The sequence below is a fragment of the Ostrea edulis genome, chromosome 7, assembly GCF_947568905.1.
Source record: "Ostrea edulis chromosome 7, xbOstEdul1.1, whole genome shotgun sequence".
Lineage (NCBI taxonomy): Eukaryota > Metazoa > Mollusca > Bivalvia > Ostreida > Ostreidae > Ostrea > Ostrea edulis.
In genome coordinates this window covers 18,285,404-18,302,800 of record NC_079170.1, presented here as the reverse complement: position 1 = coordinate 18,302,800, position 17,397 = coordinate 18,285,404, and the positions used below count along the sequence as shown (strand labels likewise).

Below are 17,397 nucleotides of genomic sequence, written 5' to 3'. Positions count from 1 at the left end.
AGATGATGTTGAAATAGTTAATCCATGTAAGTATTGTATGATCCACTTAATTATTGTGACTGGTAGTGTTGGCGTGAACTTTTGAAGTACTGTATATTCCTAGACTTCTTAAGTCAGGAACAGTCACCCGAGCTGTTTCACCGCGGACTAATTCCCCACTGGTATTGGTCTAGGTTTATTATTGTATAAGTAGTACTTGGCATGCGGTGCCTGTGAAGTGCACGGTTCCTCGGTTTCCCATGCAGATTATCCTAATCCCCTCGTTAACTCTTTGTATAATCGTCCTGAGAAAGTAATCGATTTATATCAAATACACAACTAAGTTCATCCGCACGTGTACGTATACATCGATAGTCTCTGTCACGTGAGGTTACCTAGAGCTGTATGTAAAGTCGTGTTACTTAGCAGCTGAATATACTGGCGTGTGAAAAGTATCCGTTCAGAAGAACGTATGTTTACCTTTCATGTCACGATACTTTAAAAAATTATGTTAACCGGAGTCAAGCTTGTGAATAAAACGAACCCCTTTCCAGAATATAGAGGCATCTATTGCGGGGGCACTGTGGCTGTTGTTCTGGAATGCTCACTTTCTCTGTTTGCGCAAAGTTAACCAGACTGAATGTTGATGTCGCTGTGATATCTGATAACATTATCACACAGAATCTGCAGCATACAATATTACCGATAAGCGTAATGAATCCATCTATGGAATTATTTAATGGATCATAAAAATAGGGTCATGTCAGTATTTCCAAGGTTCAACACCAGCTCTAGTGCTAATGGGAAAGACACCCGACGCTCAATTTGAATGGAATTGCGACATTTCACAACTCTTGGTTGCTGTTAATTGTTGTTCTTTTAAAATTGTAATATTTTCATGATTTTTTTTTTAAATATTTGAAATAAATAAAAGGTACATTAAACATTGCGGTATGTAAGAAGAACAAGAATTTAAATTTTCAAGACCCACGAACACCTGCTTGGTTCCATTCTTTTCAGTAAAGATGGCCAACGGGTGCATGGAAAAGTTTTTTGATTTCCTCCAATCATTTATCCCTTTGTATGAAATCAACTGAAAAAGCATAACATTTCAATCGTCTTTATTACAAAAGTATAAAAAAAAATATTGCATTATGTCATCATACATGAAACGAACTATATAGCATTAACAGGAATCGGCTTGTCAGACGGCAGTGACATTATAAATCTTATTTTTCCTCATTGGCCTATCTATGGCTTTGCAGAGCAAAAATAACAGAAAAGAAAAATAATAATAAATAATCATATAAACATGACAATAGCACTGTCTTTGAACTTAATTGTTGACCCATATATGGCACCAAGATAAATGATTGTTATGATCTGTTAATTAATTATGAATTATACATATGTTGATTGTAGAAAGGTTTGCCCCGAGTCTCCGGATAATTCTATAGGAGCCGGTTTTTCAGAATGGTCCGTGGCATGGTTTTGACTTCGATCTCCCCAAAGTAGTCCCATATTCTTGAGCTTAGTCTCAATTTCAAGTGATTCTGAAAAATCTGCACGCTTTTGTTTATTGTTCAACAAAAGGTAAAAGTTCTCTCTCCTCTTTGGGGCTGGCTGTCGAATTCCATCAACATAACTTAAAAGGTCACTTGGCGTCCATTTTGTGAAGTATCTAGGTGGCCCTTCGTTGTATGGGTAAGAGTATCCATCCCACGACGTAGAACCATTTCGAACGTGTTCGACAGGTCGCCAAGGGGGTGGGGAGTTGAGAACAGAGGGATGCTGACAGGCCTCTCTCAGAACAACAAACTGGTCGTTTCGACGAGGGGTATTACTGTTTATATTGCGGGCCGGAAGTTCGGGGGCTTCGTATGGTATAAAATGTCCAGGCATATCAGGGATTTTACGTAACCGTTTCGAAAGTAATCCCATAGCACGCATGCGCATAAGTTCCTCATAGAGATATTCATCACCTGGAATCGTCTCGTACACGTGATCATCCAGTTTGTCGTCACGTTTTGGAGTACAACATCCCGGGATACGCGCAGTAGCATACGGCGTGACCCCGTTGTCGATTATAATCAAGCTTCCTGAGTCCGGATATGGTACATTGTGATTGACCACAGATGTTGGGGGTGTCTGAGAATGGAAATGCGAAAAATCAGCAGGTGGAACCCGCTGATGCACAGATGTTGGTGGATGAACATTCGGAGACCCTTCGTATTCTTCGTAGTAGCATGCGGAAGACGAATGTGGGAGGTCGTTTGTGCGGGAAAAATCGGAACTGTGTGTGCCTAATGGCCTGCGTAAACACTTGACAACTAAAGTGCCAGGCTGGACGGGAGGTGAAAGGTCATTGGTTCTCGCCTGCTGCGTCGACAAGCCTTTTGCAACGGGATCTTCACTCACCGCCTTGTTTACTGTGCAAGGTGCTCGCGAAACGAAAACACTTGAAGACACCGGGTGGCTCGAGGACTCCCCATTTGAGCTATTATTCCTACTCTGGGGAGATTGACATTCAATTGTAAAGGGCAATGGTAACAAGGTTTCTGTTTGGCGTTTTGATTGAGGGTCGTTATTATTCTCAATAACAATAGGCTCACTTTTAACGCTGGGGGTATGGTCAGGGACACAATCGGATTTCGCATTAACGCTAGAAGAGGCGTCTGCTTTGTCCCTGCTACTAATAGATTCCTCCGAAATACACAATCTGTTTTCGTTCAGTGAATCTGTAGATCCTTTTTGAAAATTGTTTTTAATGACTGTAACATTTTCGGGTTGAACGGGGTTTGTCCTTTTGACTTTCTTGCACTTCTTTTTGTTATCAATGTTGTTTTTCGGAGATTTCTCCTCCAATTGTAAATCATTAATGATTTCAAACATAGATCTCGCGACCTTTGTTAGTTTATGGTTATGTCGCTGAACAGGGGAAAATCGTGGAGCACTTTGTTCCGTTTGACTTCTAGGAAAGATTGGCAAGGAATGAAAGTCGGTGTCTGTCGCTCGAATATTCCTAACTGAAGATTTGTCGGGAATTTGAAATGAATGGTCTAACACACCGGTCGGCTTTTCGGGGGTTCGTGATATTGAACTGGCGAAAGACTGATTTAATTTCTCGGAAGCGTTTTCAGCACCATAGTGAAAAGGGACGGTTTGGAATACTGTTGAAGAAAGGTCCATCGCACTTGCATGTAACGAGGAATTCGGGAAAGCCGTAACAGACGACACATTGGTTATATTTCCCATTCTTGATTTATTGTTCACAAATATTTTGTCAATTTCCGCCTCACAATTCTGAATAGAGTCACTCTCATATCCGCTTGATATTGTGACGGGTGACGAATCTGTGGAATTCGAACGCACTATTTCGTTTTGTTGCACAGGATCATCAAACTGTGATTCAATTGACAACACATGGTCAAAGGAGTCCGACAATATCGTATGGTCTAATCCGGAGTCCGGACTCACAACCGGAGCGACTTCCGCTTGCTTCGGTTGAAACTTACACAGTTTTTTGGGTCGTCTGGAACCGTCCGGTGTATTGGCAGATTCACTTCGAGGAGTTGGTGGTCCAGCAGATCTTTTCAATTCTCCAGGACTTCTGCTCCTCAATGCGAAGAGTTCCGTTGGTCTAATAGCAGTACTCCGGACATTAGAAACGTCTTTTGAACTTTTCACAGTTTGTCCTTCTTTCTTTTTCAACAACATTCTCTCAGCCTGTCTTCCTATAATTCTCTTCTCTTTTGGGGGAGGTCGAATATTTTCTTCCTCCACCCAACAATGGGTTCTGTTCTCCCTGGTAGTTGTTTCTTGCATCGCTCGGTCATGAGTGGAGTGTCTTGGTTGAGATGGCGTGTTTTTCTCAGTTAAATTACGCTGTTTTAGTCTTTGTTCACTGCCCACAAAGTTATTATTTGCAAACAAGCCATCTGAAGACGGTGAATACGAACCCGTAACGGCTAAATCCGGATTAGCACGGGTTGTCCGTCTATTGTCCGGATAGCTGATTTGATTTGACCTAGAGACAGAAACGTTAGTCCGAGGCTGAAATCCGTGTGGGGAAATGTCAGTTGAAGGGCTAGATTTATCTCGACGAGCATTAGGATATTTAAAACACTTGGGTTTATTTTTTGCGACTTGGTCAGTACCATAATCCCTCATTGTTTGGCGTACTCGGTTACACTGCTGTACACGACTTAAGGCCATAGTGTTTAAATGATCTGAACAGTTTGGTTGGTGTATTGTTCTGCCATTTAGATCTCTATCGCGCCTTTCAAGACTCTGTCTATTTGAGGCCCGATAAGACGTTGAAATATTGTCTTCCCGGTCTTTATCGTTACAACTATCGTTGTCAATTGTTTCCGTTAGCGCGTGAATGTGGTTCCAATCAGATTTACTATTGTCCTCGTCAATGGTGATCTCCTGTGAAGATACACTTGTAACGTTTTTTGTCCTAGTCCGAGGAAATCCACGATAATTGAGATCAGGTTTTAAGGAGGTTTTGCTGGGTGTAGTGTTAGAAATCAAACGAGCGGGCATCAGAAAATCGTCAATATTGACCCGGGTAGACAGCAGATGACAAGATAAGCTCGGGTGTCGAACGCACAGTAAGTCTTCAAATGTCACATACAGTAACCACATCTGATGGGAGAGGCTCCGACTGGTGGTTCGCAAGTCCCACTGCAAAAGAAGATAAATCTTTTTAAAGACCGAAAATCGACTCAATACATTTCACACATAGAAAAATAAACCTAAGCCATCATCATCATTTTCATCATCACCATTATCGATAATGACAACACCTGTTACAGTTGTAACGGTGATAGTTGGGGATATCAGTTATCGGGAAATTTAACGTCGTGAACCTTCTGTTCCCGTATGAGTAACTACATATACGAGAAACTGCTATAATATTGCCATTTAAATCATGTATGAGACATAAGTCAAAAATTTACAACAGATTGAATAGATAATTTTTTTGCTTCTTTAGATTTTACGCCGATTATATCTGGTTATGGATGTGTATTTAATAAAGCACTTAAGAACTAAAGATTTAAAACAAACGTAGCCCATTTTAAACAAGAGGATGACCTCATCCCCATTCAATACTCGGTGAATACAGGTTTGGTGGTTGTGTATATTTGAAACAATACACTGTATGCATTAATATTTCGATCGAAGTTCTTCAGGGTTGGATCTGAACAGTTAGACTAATGAGTCATTACCTATCTGAGGTATTGCAGTCTAATACATGTATGTTGATAAAAAAAAAACAAACAACAACCAAGGTCTAACTGCTACAGGGAAACTAACGTCACTTGGAATGCAAATAAACTGAAAATATAAGTACCCGTGAAGTACTAGTAATTTCGTGCATAATGAAATCTTTCAAGAAGTGTCGGACGAAGAGAAGGTTTGTAACAATCGCGTTTATGTCAGGGTATTACGAAAGTATACATGGTCGTTTTACTGTAGGTAAAATGTCGATACATGTACCTCGTGTGCACGTATATATATGATGCATCTTTTATTGAGTAATGTCTAAAACAGGTCTAAATATAGAGCAAGCAAGGACATTTTAATCTAACCAAATCAAAGGATTTCAAAATCGAAGATGTTTTTCAGAAAATTGAATTTCTTTGTGCCGAAGCTAGCACGTGGGTTGATGGAATAACTGATCAATTTGGCCACAATTATACTTCAAAAGACGCAATTTAAATTCGACTAAATTTCAACACGTCCAATGTTTACCCGGCTGGTCTTCTTAAACCATTCTTAATCCTTAACATTTGTAGATAACCACTCGGAGGGTTTTCTTAAAATTGAAGGAGAATCGTTTCACATTAAACATTCAAGTGAAAAAGAGCGTTTTGATATTTCATTTCCTTTATATTTAAAAAAAAAAAAAACCATTTGTTACTTTTGAACCTCGTTTGTTAAGACTCAAGTTGTTTAGAGTGCATGTAAATGTAAAATGTCATATACAAAATTCTGTCAGGAAAAAAAAAATGAATAAATAAAAAAAAATAATAATAATGAATAAATAAAATATAAGAAAAATGCACAAAATACTTGAACTATCTTGAACACTATTTCTTTTCAAAGGATCTAACCGAATCAAAACGTGGGGGGTGGGGGTGGGGGGTATCGGAGCATAAATTCTTACATTTGGAAGATACAAGGAGCAGTGTAACTAGTTTTAAATGGCAAACTCTCCCATCCCAAAAACTTGTATTACACCATTTTTGCACCGGGGGATTGACAATGAATTATCTTTTTACCCTTCAAAGTACATCATCATTTCATTCAAGAGCAGAAAAATATGTATTTGATTACCGCAGATAGCAGTGCTTCGTATACATATAAATAACTGCTAGACATAACATTCGTAAAACGTTTATCTTTTTCAGCAAACGACATTTTACAGGTGAGGGACTATTTTTTTCTTAAAACTTCGACCAACAAAGAGTTTTGCTCTCTTGTTATCACCAATAAAAACTGTCCTACAGGAAAGGTTAGACGTCGAAAGCGGCCAAGCGTGCTTTAGCGTGAAATCTCTCCCCAGCTAAAATGTTTCTGTATTCAAATTCAACCTAATATGGCGCTCTTTAAAAAGACAGTGTAATTTTGTAGAAATCGTTTGGAAATAATCAGCGATGCAATAAAGAGATTTCGCTTTCTTTAAAAGTCTCCTAAATCTTTCTCTATTATGTTCTTAAGCTATATCTGTCCTTTATCAGCAACGTAACCATTCGGACAAACATATAATCAGTTTTGAGTTTAACTATTACCATTACTGGTTCAAACATTTGTTGCTTTTGTCATAGTTAACAAAATTTAATTAAGAAATTTAAAATATTTCTTTTTTCATGTCCTCTAGTTAATTTTTGAAAAGCATATAGAGATCGAAGATATTGTCTACTTCATGTATTGCATATTAACACATATGTCAATTTTGTTTCAATATACTTACTTACATGTACTCTCCGTTTTGTAATTTTCCTTTAGTAAATTATGGAATATCATACTTTTCAATATTCCATGAACCAGTGTATGTTTACTGTGCAGGTGCATCACATATACAATCCTAGGCGAGTGTGCCACGATCCGATCAAATTTCTACCTGAGACTGTTCGCTGATTTCAGTACAAGGTAACGGGGTTCATTTAGACAAACTCTATCGACAAAACATGAGATCCTAACTCCCAAGCAAACACAAACCCTACATAATATCTCATAATGGTCCTGAGACCTCCTGCACGGACAATAGCGGACCCTCAGTGTTGTTTGCACTAAAAACTTTCTCTTCGGTGTTAAACCGCAAAAATGTACTTATTCCCTCACCTGGAAGTGTCCTATGCATTTGATATTAGGATAGAAAAAAATCTCCTATCAACATCATTTAAAATCCACGCCTCGAGTTTCACTCTTTATTAAAAACCCCTTTGCAACCCGTCGACAATTTCTTAATAAAATAGGCACTTTTTTCTAATTTCTAGTTCGAGTGTGTAATTTTCTTTTCAAGCAGCTATTCGTATTTTTTAAAATGTATTTTTTATTGTACGTCTGAAATATCAGAACATAATTGCTTCTTCATAACGAGGCGTATTTTTTACTGGTTTCTTTTAAAACTGTTGTGCGAATCCACGCTATTGAGATATCAATTTATCATTTAATAGAGTGGGGTATGGAAACGACCCGCTATTTCCAAATTCTTTTGTCGCGAGATTATGTAAACTTTGATCGCAAAGATATTTCTTAATATCAGGATGATACTGGGCTATTTTAGTCAAAAATCGAATCGTGAGTGCTATCATATGCCCTGTAATTACCGAATAATTGTCAGTGTAGTTTCGTTTGAATACCTACGTATCTCTAGACAGCAGTAAGTAGATATGCAGACCAAAACTACCTTCACCACAAAAGAGCCCACTTTTGTTATAAAGTTGTTAACTTTGTCCAATTGACACTACCTACTACATTCTAGTTGGGGCTAAGTCCGTGAAAATTCTGTATGATAAAAAAAAAAATCGATAACGGGGATCTCGATGTTATCAAATACCAGAAAAATAGATACACTATCTTTTTTTAAAAAAGAAAATATAAAAAAATGCCTGTATCAGTTATTATGATTACTATCTAATGAAATGAATTATTAATCTATAAACAAAGCGCTGTCAAAGGGAACACCGTATCTTCAATACATACACCGCCATATCGCATGTACCTGTCGTGTGAGAGACCCAATAACATTATTCAAATCAAGTCATTGATTGATTGCTATTTCAGTTCAATGTATTCATAATGCTAGAATTATTGTATTTGACATGTAACAGTATTTTGATGGTTTAATATGATCGAGTTACTTTAAATTGAATTGATCGAATTTCATAATAGAAAAATTAAAATGTGAATAAAGAAAATAGCAGGGTTCCTGTGTGTATTCAATTAAACTTTTTATGATTATTTTTTAGATTTTATTATCAGAGTTTTGAATAAACAAGCCTTACTCCCCCACTCCCTCCCCCATCTATACTTTATCAACACTTATCACTGCCACACCAAATAACCATCTCAACCCAACAATGCAATATATATATATATATATATATATATATATATATATATATATATATATAAATATATCTTAAAAGTATCTGCCTACTGGCAAAATATAGGATATATGGAAATTGTTTCAAATTTTATTGTTCTATTAAAATGAGAAGTAAATTTATTGGAAAACGATCTGGACTTTTATGGGGGTTAGTATTTGGTGAAGCGGCAGAAATATGTAATGATATACTTGATAAATGACCACCTGTCGTTACGACCATGCTTAGAATTTATGGCTGACGATGATAAACGAAATTCATCACGCACGTGGTCTCGATGCACTTTCGTATTTCATGCAAAATCATATGCAAACATCGGCATCAATCTTATTCGTGAATATAATTATGTGCACGTATATTATCAGAATATCACAACTGAAGAATTTTGTTATGAACAGTCGCCAAAATGTATATACAAATTTGTTTTTTCTGTGATATCCGTTAAGGATTCATTGTCAACAAACGATGTACGTTCTGAAGGTTTTCAACTATTACATGCAAGTTTCATTCGTATTTTAAAAAAAAGACCACTGAATTTAAATTAAAAGAAAGTTAAAGTAGATTTATAAGGTATCAATACCCAACAGCAGCCTGTGTGTTTCTTGTAAGATGTACCTGTAACAGAATATGGGTAATTTACACTCACAAAGTCACAACGTACCTGTTTGTAAAGGTATCCTCATGATAACATTTAAGCCGAAAATTCTCAAATCACGGTAAAATATCCACTATCAAAGCATATTTTTCTCTCCACTTTCAAGACATAAAAATGCAGATTTCTTCTTCAGAACATATAAAAAATAGAAAGACATCCAGGTCTCATGAATTTTGATTCGTGAATGGAGCATTAAAAGGCTATGGATGAGACGCGAGTCGCCTACGACGAGATTTTCTGCTTTGACTCAGGCACATAACGCAATGCAACGATAGGTATCGCTAAGGTCTCGCATGAGTGCGGAGTATTCTCCTGAACAAAGAAATAAAGGCTTCGCCTCACTGATGGGCCATCATAGAAAATAAAGTTTAGTAGATGTTTTTAAAAATTCTTTTAAAAGCGGAATATAAAGACTACAGATTTTGCTGTAAAAACAATTAGCCTTTCGGTATATTGCGATTCTTCACAAACAATGCAGATGATAAGGTGATAGATAGAATACATCATTAAATGAGCAGGTCGTGCCCTTTTCTTTCCAGCAGTGTCTTTTTTCCTTTATTTCCTCTTTTTTCCTGTTTTTTAAAAAATGGTTTCGCACGAAACTTACAAAAATATGACAAATGATTTAAATCAATTTCTGACATAATGACTATAACTTGTCATAGATGCCTGAACTTTCATTGTTTCCTTAAATACCTTAATGCAAAGGAATGAAGGACTAAATAATAGATTTTATTTGCGCAATTACACCAGTCCGACGAGAAAAAACACATTCAACAAGATCATATTATTACAGGAAAAAAGGATAATATAAAGGATTTTCTTCGACATTGTGAAAAAATGTGTTATTTAAAAAGTTAGATATGAGCAATACATTTACTTTGTCATAAAGATGTGTACAGTGTTATCAAATTCACATAATCTACTCTGTTTCGTATCCATAATATATATATATATATATATATATATATATATATATATATAATCATTGAGCATCCATTCCTATGTAAATACATTAATTCCATGAACTGCATGGTCCTTGGCAATAAACAAGGTACTACAATGCATTTGATCTGTAACAGCACTGTGATTCACATGTGGAGAAAATTAACAATGTGCAGATCATCTTCAGATTTAACTTAATACATTTAATGTAGTTTCAAATTGGAATCAATTGAATTTGGAAAAGAATATCAAAAAGAAAAGAGAGAAACTTATGTTAAAGTTGCAATTTGCAAGAAACTGTCTTTCTATAGGGCACGAAGAGCTGGCAGCGAACAAACAAAGCTGTTATATTTAGCCTACAATTAACAATATTTATTTAGCCCATGTTCAGGCGTTTAAGTCAATTGATTCTGAATCCAAACAGGAGAATAATAAAACCCCATTTCCCTAAAAGGCTGTGCTATTCATTGGTATTGTGTCACGTGACATTGTCAGAATCTTAATCGAGTTATCCCAAAAGTGAAATGTTTACAAGGAATATTTGCAGTGTCAACAAGCGTTTTAAAGACTTTACTTCATAAACACCACCCGCAGATATTTAGATATCTTATTAAGTTTTCACTGGTTGAGACTTATAGCACATCACAATAAAGAGCCAAACCGCATGGAAAGTAATTTTAAAAACTGTGTATCAGGTAGGGTTTGGGACAGGTTGTTAATTAAACAAACACTCGTCCATATGTAAATCACATGTATTGAGAAGGCATAATCGCCTATGAAAATGAAGAAGTAGATTGCGAATTTTATGAAGGATTACGAATCCCCCCAAAAAAGGGTGATTTTCACTCTGTTTTGACAAGTTTTATAAAAGATTTGAAAAGACGAACCCGTGAATGGGATTTGATAATGAAAACAGCACAAAATCTTCAGAGGATTTAGTGAGGAGTAATAGTTCGTGACTGTATTGAGTTCCGTTTACTTTATGTTGTCTGGTCTGGGTCAGCGAAGCTAGACTTATTGAAGTTTTGAGAAGGATTTCTTTCTTTTCTTCTTCGTTTTGATGAATTGGGCTTGACTCCCTACTTAAAGTACATTTTTCGCTTTATGGTATCTGATCCTAGAGCAAGTTTTCCTCAGTCTTTTGACATAAATCAGTACAATAGAATATTAACTTAGAGAACAAAATTCCATCTAAATGCCATGTGATTATTGAACATGATTGAAATGCATCAGCCATGCTAAACGTTGTACACAGAAATGCTTAAATGAAATACAGCTATTGATTTCTATTAGGTGTTATCAGTTACCTTGAAATTCAAATATGTACGCTGTACAAAAAACCCAGAACACCGCTCCCTGCTGAACTTCCTTGAATGACAACAGTCTTATTCATAGTATAGCCCCATCACAAGGACGATTGAATTTTCATGCATACTTACTGAGGTTATTATTAATTAGCCACGAGACGCGTGACACGGTCCGCGGTCGATTTGACAAACTGACCCGTGATTGACGGATCTCCTGTCAACATAATCGAACGCTCCCGGACTCGTCACAATAATCTGACCAAACTGACCCTCTCTGACGAAGAAGGACCTAGCTTCAGGGATTTGGACATACATATGGAAAATGGCAGTTGTTTTTGCTAATTTTGACGGGTTTTGTTTTAATACATGATTGACGAGTGTCGCAAAAAATGTGGGAGATTTACTGAGAATTAAGGTTTTTTTGGGATTCGTATGAAAGTAGACATTTTTCATTGAAGAAAAGGTTGATTAATGGTTTGTTTTATGGGATCTGGTTAACAGATGTTCAGGTTTGTTACTAGGGGTGAATGTTTTACAAAGGACGTGGCAAGGTGGCTACGAGGACACGGAAATTATTGTGTGAAAAATTAATTTTTAAAAAAATATTTATTTAATAACACGTTATGGCATGATTGATGGAAGAGGGATTAAGGTTTTTCATAGTGAAACATTGTCAGATAGAATGATAATAGATTGTGAATTGACAAGTAAACAATATCCACTAAATTTAAAGTTTTTTTTTTTTTGTATTATTCAACAGAAACCTAAGAATTGTATGTAAAAAACATAATTTTGATAATAATATCACATCACGTATATAGAGCGGTTAAGAAAGTAGACGACAAAGTATGGTCTCTAAACAATCAACCAAAGTCATTCAATTTTGTAAATATTTTTTATGATTTAAATCTATTTAGTAAGTAAACAAAGTTATTGCTTGGTCTCTGAACTTTGGTCTCTGAAGTAAAAAAAAAAAATTAATGGAAACACGAGCCTTTATTTAGGTAACTCCACATGATTTTTAAAAATGATGACAGGGAATGCCTCTCCAATAATTGATTAAGGATTCCCATTGACAGATTTCCTATAATTTTAATGTATTGACTCTTTTCATAAATTCGTGTGTCCAAAGTAATCCCCGTCAAGGTAGATATCCAAGAAAACCTACACGAAATCACCAATGACGTCATCCAGATTCCTGTTCGAGTGACTTTCTCCATGAACATGCAATTTAGTAATTGACATGGCTGTGTTTGCCAAGGTATTAGCAGACTCCCTTAAACCGATAAAAATGTTGACTTTGAGATATATCCTCTTTTGCCTTGCTTCAGATTTATCAAGGTGTATTCTTAAAACTCGAAGCAGGACAAACCACGGAAATCCTGCCTCCAGGTTTCTCTCCTGGTATTTTCAATACAAATGTTTGCCCTTATCTACAACACCGGCCTCGTTATATTCATGGATTGGATATCTAATTCTTCTATTAATTCCGATTATTCAATCAATACTCTGACAGAGATCTGGTTTATCTAAAAGAATGTTCTCAATAAGTCCCGAGTACGATAATAATTCATAAGAATTGAGATGGTGAAAATTTATTTGTCTCTTATTCAAATACTGGTCGATTCAAATATGTAGTACACAGGAATGTTATACGACTGAAAGCGGTCTTCGAAGACATTGTAGAAACACAAAAATCTACCAGCGTGTTCCTCTGTATAAGAAACGAAACCAAAAGGACAACACTCTTATTTAAGCTGGAATACTTAATCAACAACATAAAATGCTACAGAAGATGGGTGATTACTGCATTTCACACATATTGCCGCCGTAAAATGGCTGTTCAAAGGCGTGAAACCATAAACAATCAATAATATTCAGTTTGAATGTAAGTCATTTTTAAGAAGGAAAGAAAATTTCTGTAGCTATATCTATCTAATAGAGCCACTAAAAAGAAAAGAGGAATATCTGTTATCAGAAATTCACACGTTAATCCTAAGGGGAGACTACACAATTGCAAGTCAGTCAAAGCAGATCTAAAAGATAGTATATTTCTGCCAAATCGTAGTTTCGTTCTCATGGTACCCACGGGGCAAACAACCAACCGCATTACAGACGGAAAAAATACACCATATAGATTGTTATCTTAGCCGTTATAGTAACATGGAAAACCCTTGTATTTGCACTTGCCAATAAGGGTTACTGCTTCTGTAACAAAGGATGCCGAACCCGATCAGATCGCATGCAAAAAATGTAACAAAGTCTATTGAGTTTATACATTTCAAAAGAGAAAAGTTACAAAAATGTACACTGACACGAATAGAGGAAACAAGTTGACACAAATGGGAAATGCTGTGACGTCTTCAGGGAAGGCTGACCGCAGGGTCAAACCTCACGCAACGTAGAGTAATAAGGTTACAACGCATCACAACAGCCGTGAAATCAATCCGATATAAACAAATAACACCTTCCTATCAGGACAGTAAAAAGTATGGACAAAATGGACAGTGAACTCTGTAGAAAGGGTACTCGGTGCTGGACGCCCACACCTCTAAAACTTGAACAGATTCCGGTGTCACATAATAGTCTGCTTACAATATCGCGGAAAATTGGCTTACTGAAGCATATGCACAGTTAACCAAATTTATATATTTAGCTTCTGAATGTATAATTATTTGATGCCAGAACGCAATCTCGTTTACAAATATAAATGATTGATGAGCAATTTTCAAATTATAAGAAAACTTGATTGTTATAGAATGCAATTCAGTAGTACCTCATAAAATGAGGACCCCGTAAATGCAATAATCACAAACAATCTTTGAACAAAGGTTCTTAAACTTAATAACAGACAAAACCTTCCATCAAATACAGAATTGAATAATTTTGAACATCATACCTGGATTATCACAATATTGTCTTCAGTTTGGCATCATAAAGACATTCTTACTTCGAAAAAACCCCTTAAATGACAATTCTGTACTTACAAACGTAGGCTGTAATTTTTAATGCGAATTTGTTCATACAGAGATTCACATCAGTGAACGTAAATTGAGAGTGAAATTTTGTTCAGCGAAGGCTGTTTAATATATATCACGCACAATAAACCCTGGAAAATTTGCTTATCACCAGGAAATTCCATACTTCAAGCAAACGCTGTCAGAATCTTCAAAGAATGGCGGAATGTGATACAGTTTCAAATTTACTGTACATTTACCGTCAAAATGACGAACAAGCTCGTAAAGTATCGCGAAGGCAGACAGTGTTGAAATATTCTCCAGTAGCTTTATGTGTCGCCAATGCAAAACGAAGACAGTGTGTCACATTAAAATGCTCTAGTGAGCAACCATGCATTTCTTTTATCAAATGCATCTGTTATAAAGATTAATTTCACTGCTTAATATAAGAACAGTTTTTTTCTTAACAACGGTGTAAAAAATTACACGGGACAGTCTAGAACATACACATCATTCACTTATAAATGTGATGTTTTAGAGTGAAAGTTAAATTGTTCAAAACCATTATTTCGACAGAAGATTCGCACTTAAGAATCAATTTTCACCTGTTGAATTGAAGCTGATTTCTAGGATGATTAGCGGTCGTATCAGGCAATGTCCTATCTCAATGCCTTTTAAAAGATCTTAAAAGATGCATTTGCAATACCAAAAAAGAAAGAAAGAAAAACCGCAACTTACAAATAATTTTCTAGATCATCCATGGGTGGACTTTCTGATAAGAAGTACTTACAGGGTTAACGCACGTCCATTGCAGAAACAGACACAAACATACCAAAAATTACATATGGAAAATTTGCAGAAAAGGTAAACGCAGCTTACCTAACAATTAAGTCCATGATGAAGTGATACCATGCACCCCCAAATCAGTTTTAGGTGCAGTCTGGCGTTTCATCGAACAAATTAACACGGCGTGAATGCACACCTTTTCAGAGGGCCCTATCCACGCAAAGTGCTACCCCAGCGTAGCAATGTATCAAGCTCTTAGGGAAACCCAATGATCCGGGACTTCTATAGAGATTTCTGTCCTGACAAAGACTTCACTGAAATCTCATACCTGTCTCGTCCGCGAGAGATCGTCAAGAAGGTGTGTTCTGTTTATCTTAAGTTGGGGAATTAGCGAGAGCTTTGTCGCCTAATAGAGAATAATCTGAAAGGACGATACACGGGGCATTGGGATAGACGCTAAGATTTACCTTTCAATGATCATTTCCAGGTTTTTAAATTGAAGATTTTATTTCCAAGGCTATGTCTCGTTCGACCACTTAAACATTTGAAAATGAAATGAATTGAATTTGAACTTTATTGAAATGGAACTTTAGGAGGATTTACAACCTTTTATCTAAAACTAAATGATTTATGCCTGCAGAACATTCACGAATAGGAAAATATTAAACTCCACAATAGTTCAATTTTCCCGATGAAATCGAATACATAACTGCTTGCATTATTCGGGTCTTGTTATAACATCTCATTTTACATCTTAATTAATCTTACATGAAATGCGATCTCTTGAAACACCACGCAATTGAAATAAAATATAGACGCAATCGGTATCAATTTACCATTAACAAATGTGTGAACATATCAATTTAATGTGAACGATTGTTCTGGCGTCCTGCTTTGTACGATTAATTGGGATGATTTGCAGACCACCTACATGCAGTAGATCACGTTGGAGTTTACTTGTAGGTAAATCCCGCTACTTTGCTAATTGTAACCAATTGATTGAATATTTTGTTTAACGTCTCTCTCGAGAATGTTTTCACTCATACAGAGACGTCACCATTGTCGGTGAAGGGCTGCAATATCTAGGTCTATGCTCGGCGCTTACGGCCTTTGAGCAGGGAAAGGTCTTTAACGTGCCACATCCGCTGTGACACGGGACCTTGGTTTTTGCGGTCTCATCCAAAGGACCGCCCCAATTTAGTCGCCTCTTACGACAAGCAAGGGGGTACCGAGGACCTATTTTCTGGAAAGCCACGACATGTACAAGCTTTGGATGGACTATATACACTTCAGTTTTACGTTGTAATGTTTACACATCTAAAATTATGCAGTTTCAAAACGAATTTAGAAATTAAACTACTCGCTTGTTTCTATAACTTACACGTGTATACTTTGCATTTCAAAGGTGAGATAATGAATGGAATATCTTCTTGCGTTGTACAGAATGAATGGAGAACATTTAAAATGAACATTATTCCATGCGTCACCACGGAGGAAGTCTGTGGTTTTTGGTGCCAGGACAGGACACCCGCGGTTTATGGTTACAAAGATCGACCTTACGGCTGGTCGGGTAAGATGGGCAAACGAACCCGATCCATTAAAAATAGAAAACCTTTAAAATTCATTCTGATGCTTTAATCGCTGGTTCGTATATCACATAGAAGCTTTTGAATTTGTCCGAGATGAATCCGTAAGTAATCTTGCATAAAAGATCTACGCGATTTTATGTGCATAATATTTAAAAAGAAAAGAAAAAGTTGTAGCTATCTTAAAACTGGGATTGTGATCCAGACGTTCAAATATTGCAGTGCGAATATTTGTTAAAGAATTTTGAAAGAAGAAAACTTGATTACCACAAAGCATCCTTTTAAATAGCGAGAAACTGAATTATATTTTTCGCTATAAAGACTTTAGCAATACTTACAACGATATCAGTTTGCTTTCGCGCAAAACATACAAGTTGCTTCAACCATATGCAGCTGGTTTCGCCATCAAAGTCAAGCGGAAACAATGCATTCAGGAAATATGTTCACAAGAGCTTTGTTGTGCTTTATTTATAATTTCTGCGCTACTGAAGTCATAATATTTGTAACATCTGGTGCACTTGTAACTTGATTTCGCTGGAACGCAGCGACGCCCGAAAACTT

The 17,397-nt window shown here is 36.4% G+C and overlaps 1 protein-coding gene across 1 annotated transcript; it reads right to left on the bottom strand.

The window, feature by feature from the left end:
* Positions 1-1,083: 1,083 nt before the first annotated feature.
* LOC125653821 (uncharacterized) lies at positions 1,084-17,259 on the bottom strand. Its single transcript, XM_048883458.2, has 2 exons — positions 17,175-17,259; positions 1,084-4,668 (listed from the first exon to the last, which is right to left on the bottom strand). The coding sequence occupies exon 2, from the start codon at positions 4,627-4,629 to the stop codon at positions 1,381-1,383; it is 3,249 nt and encodes a 1,082-aa protein (XP_048739415.2). The 5' UTR covers positions 4,630-4,668; positions 17,175-17,259; the 3' UTR covers positions 1,084-1,380.
* Positions 17,260-17,397: the final 138 nt, after the last annotated feature.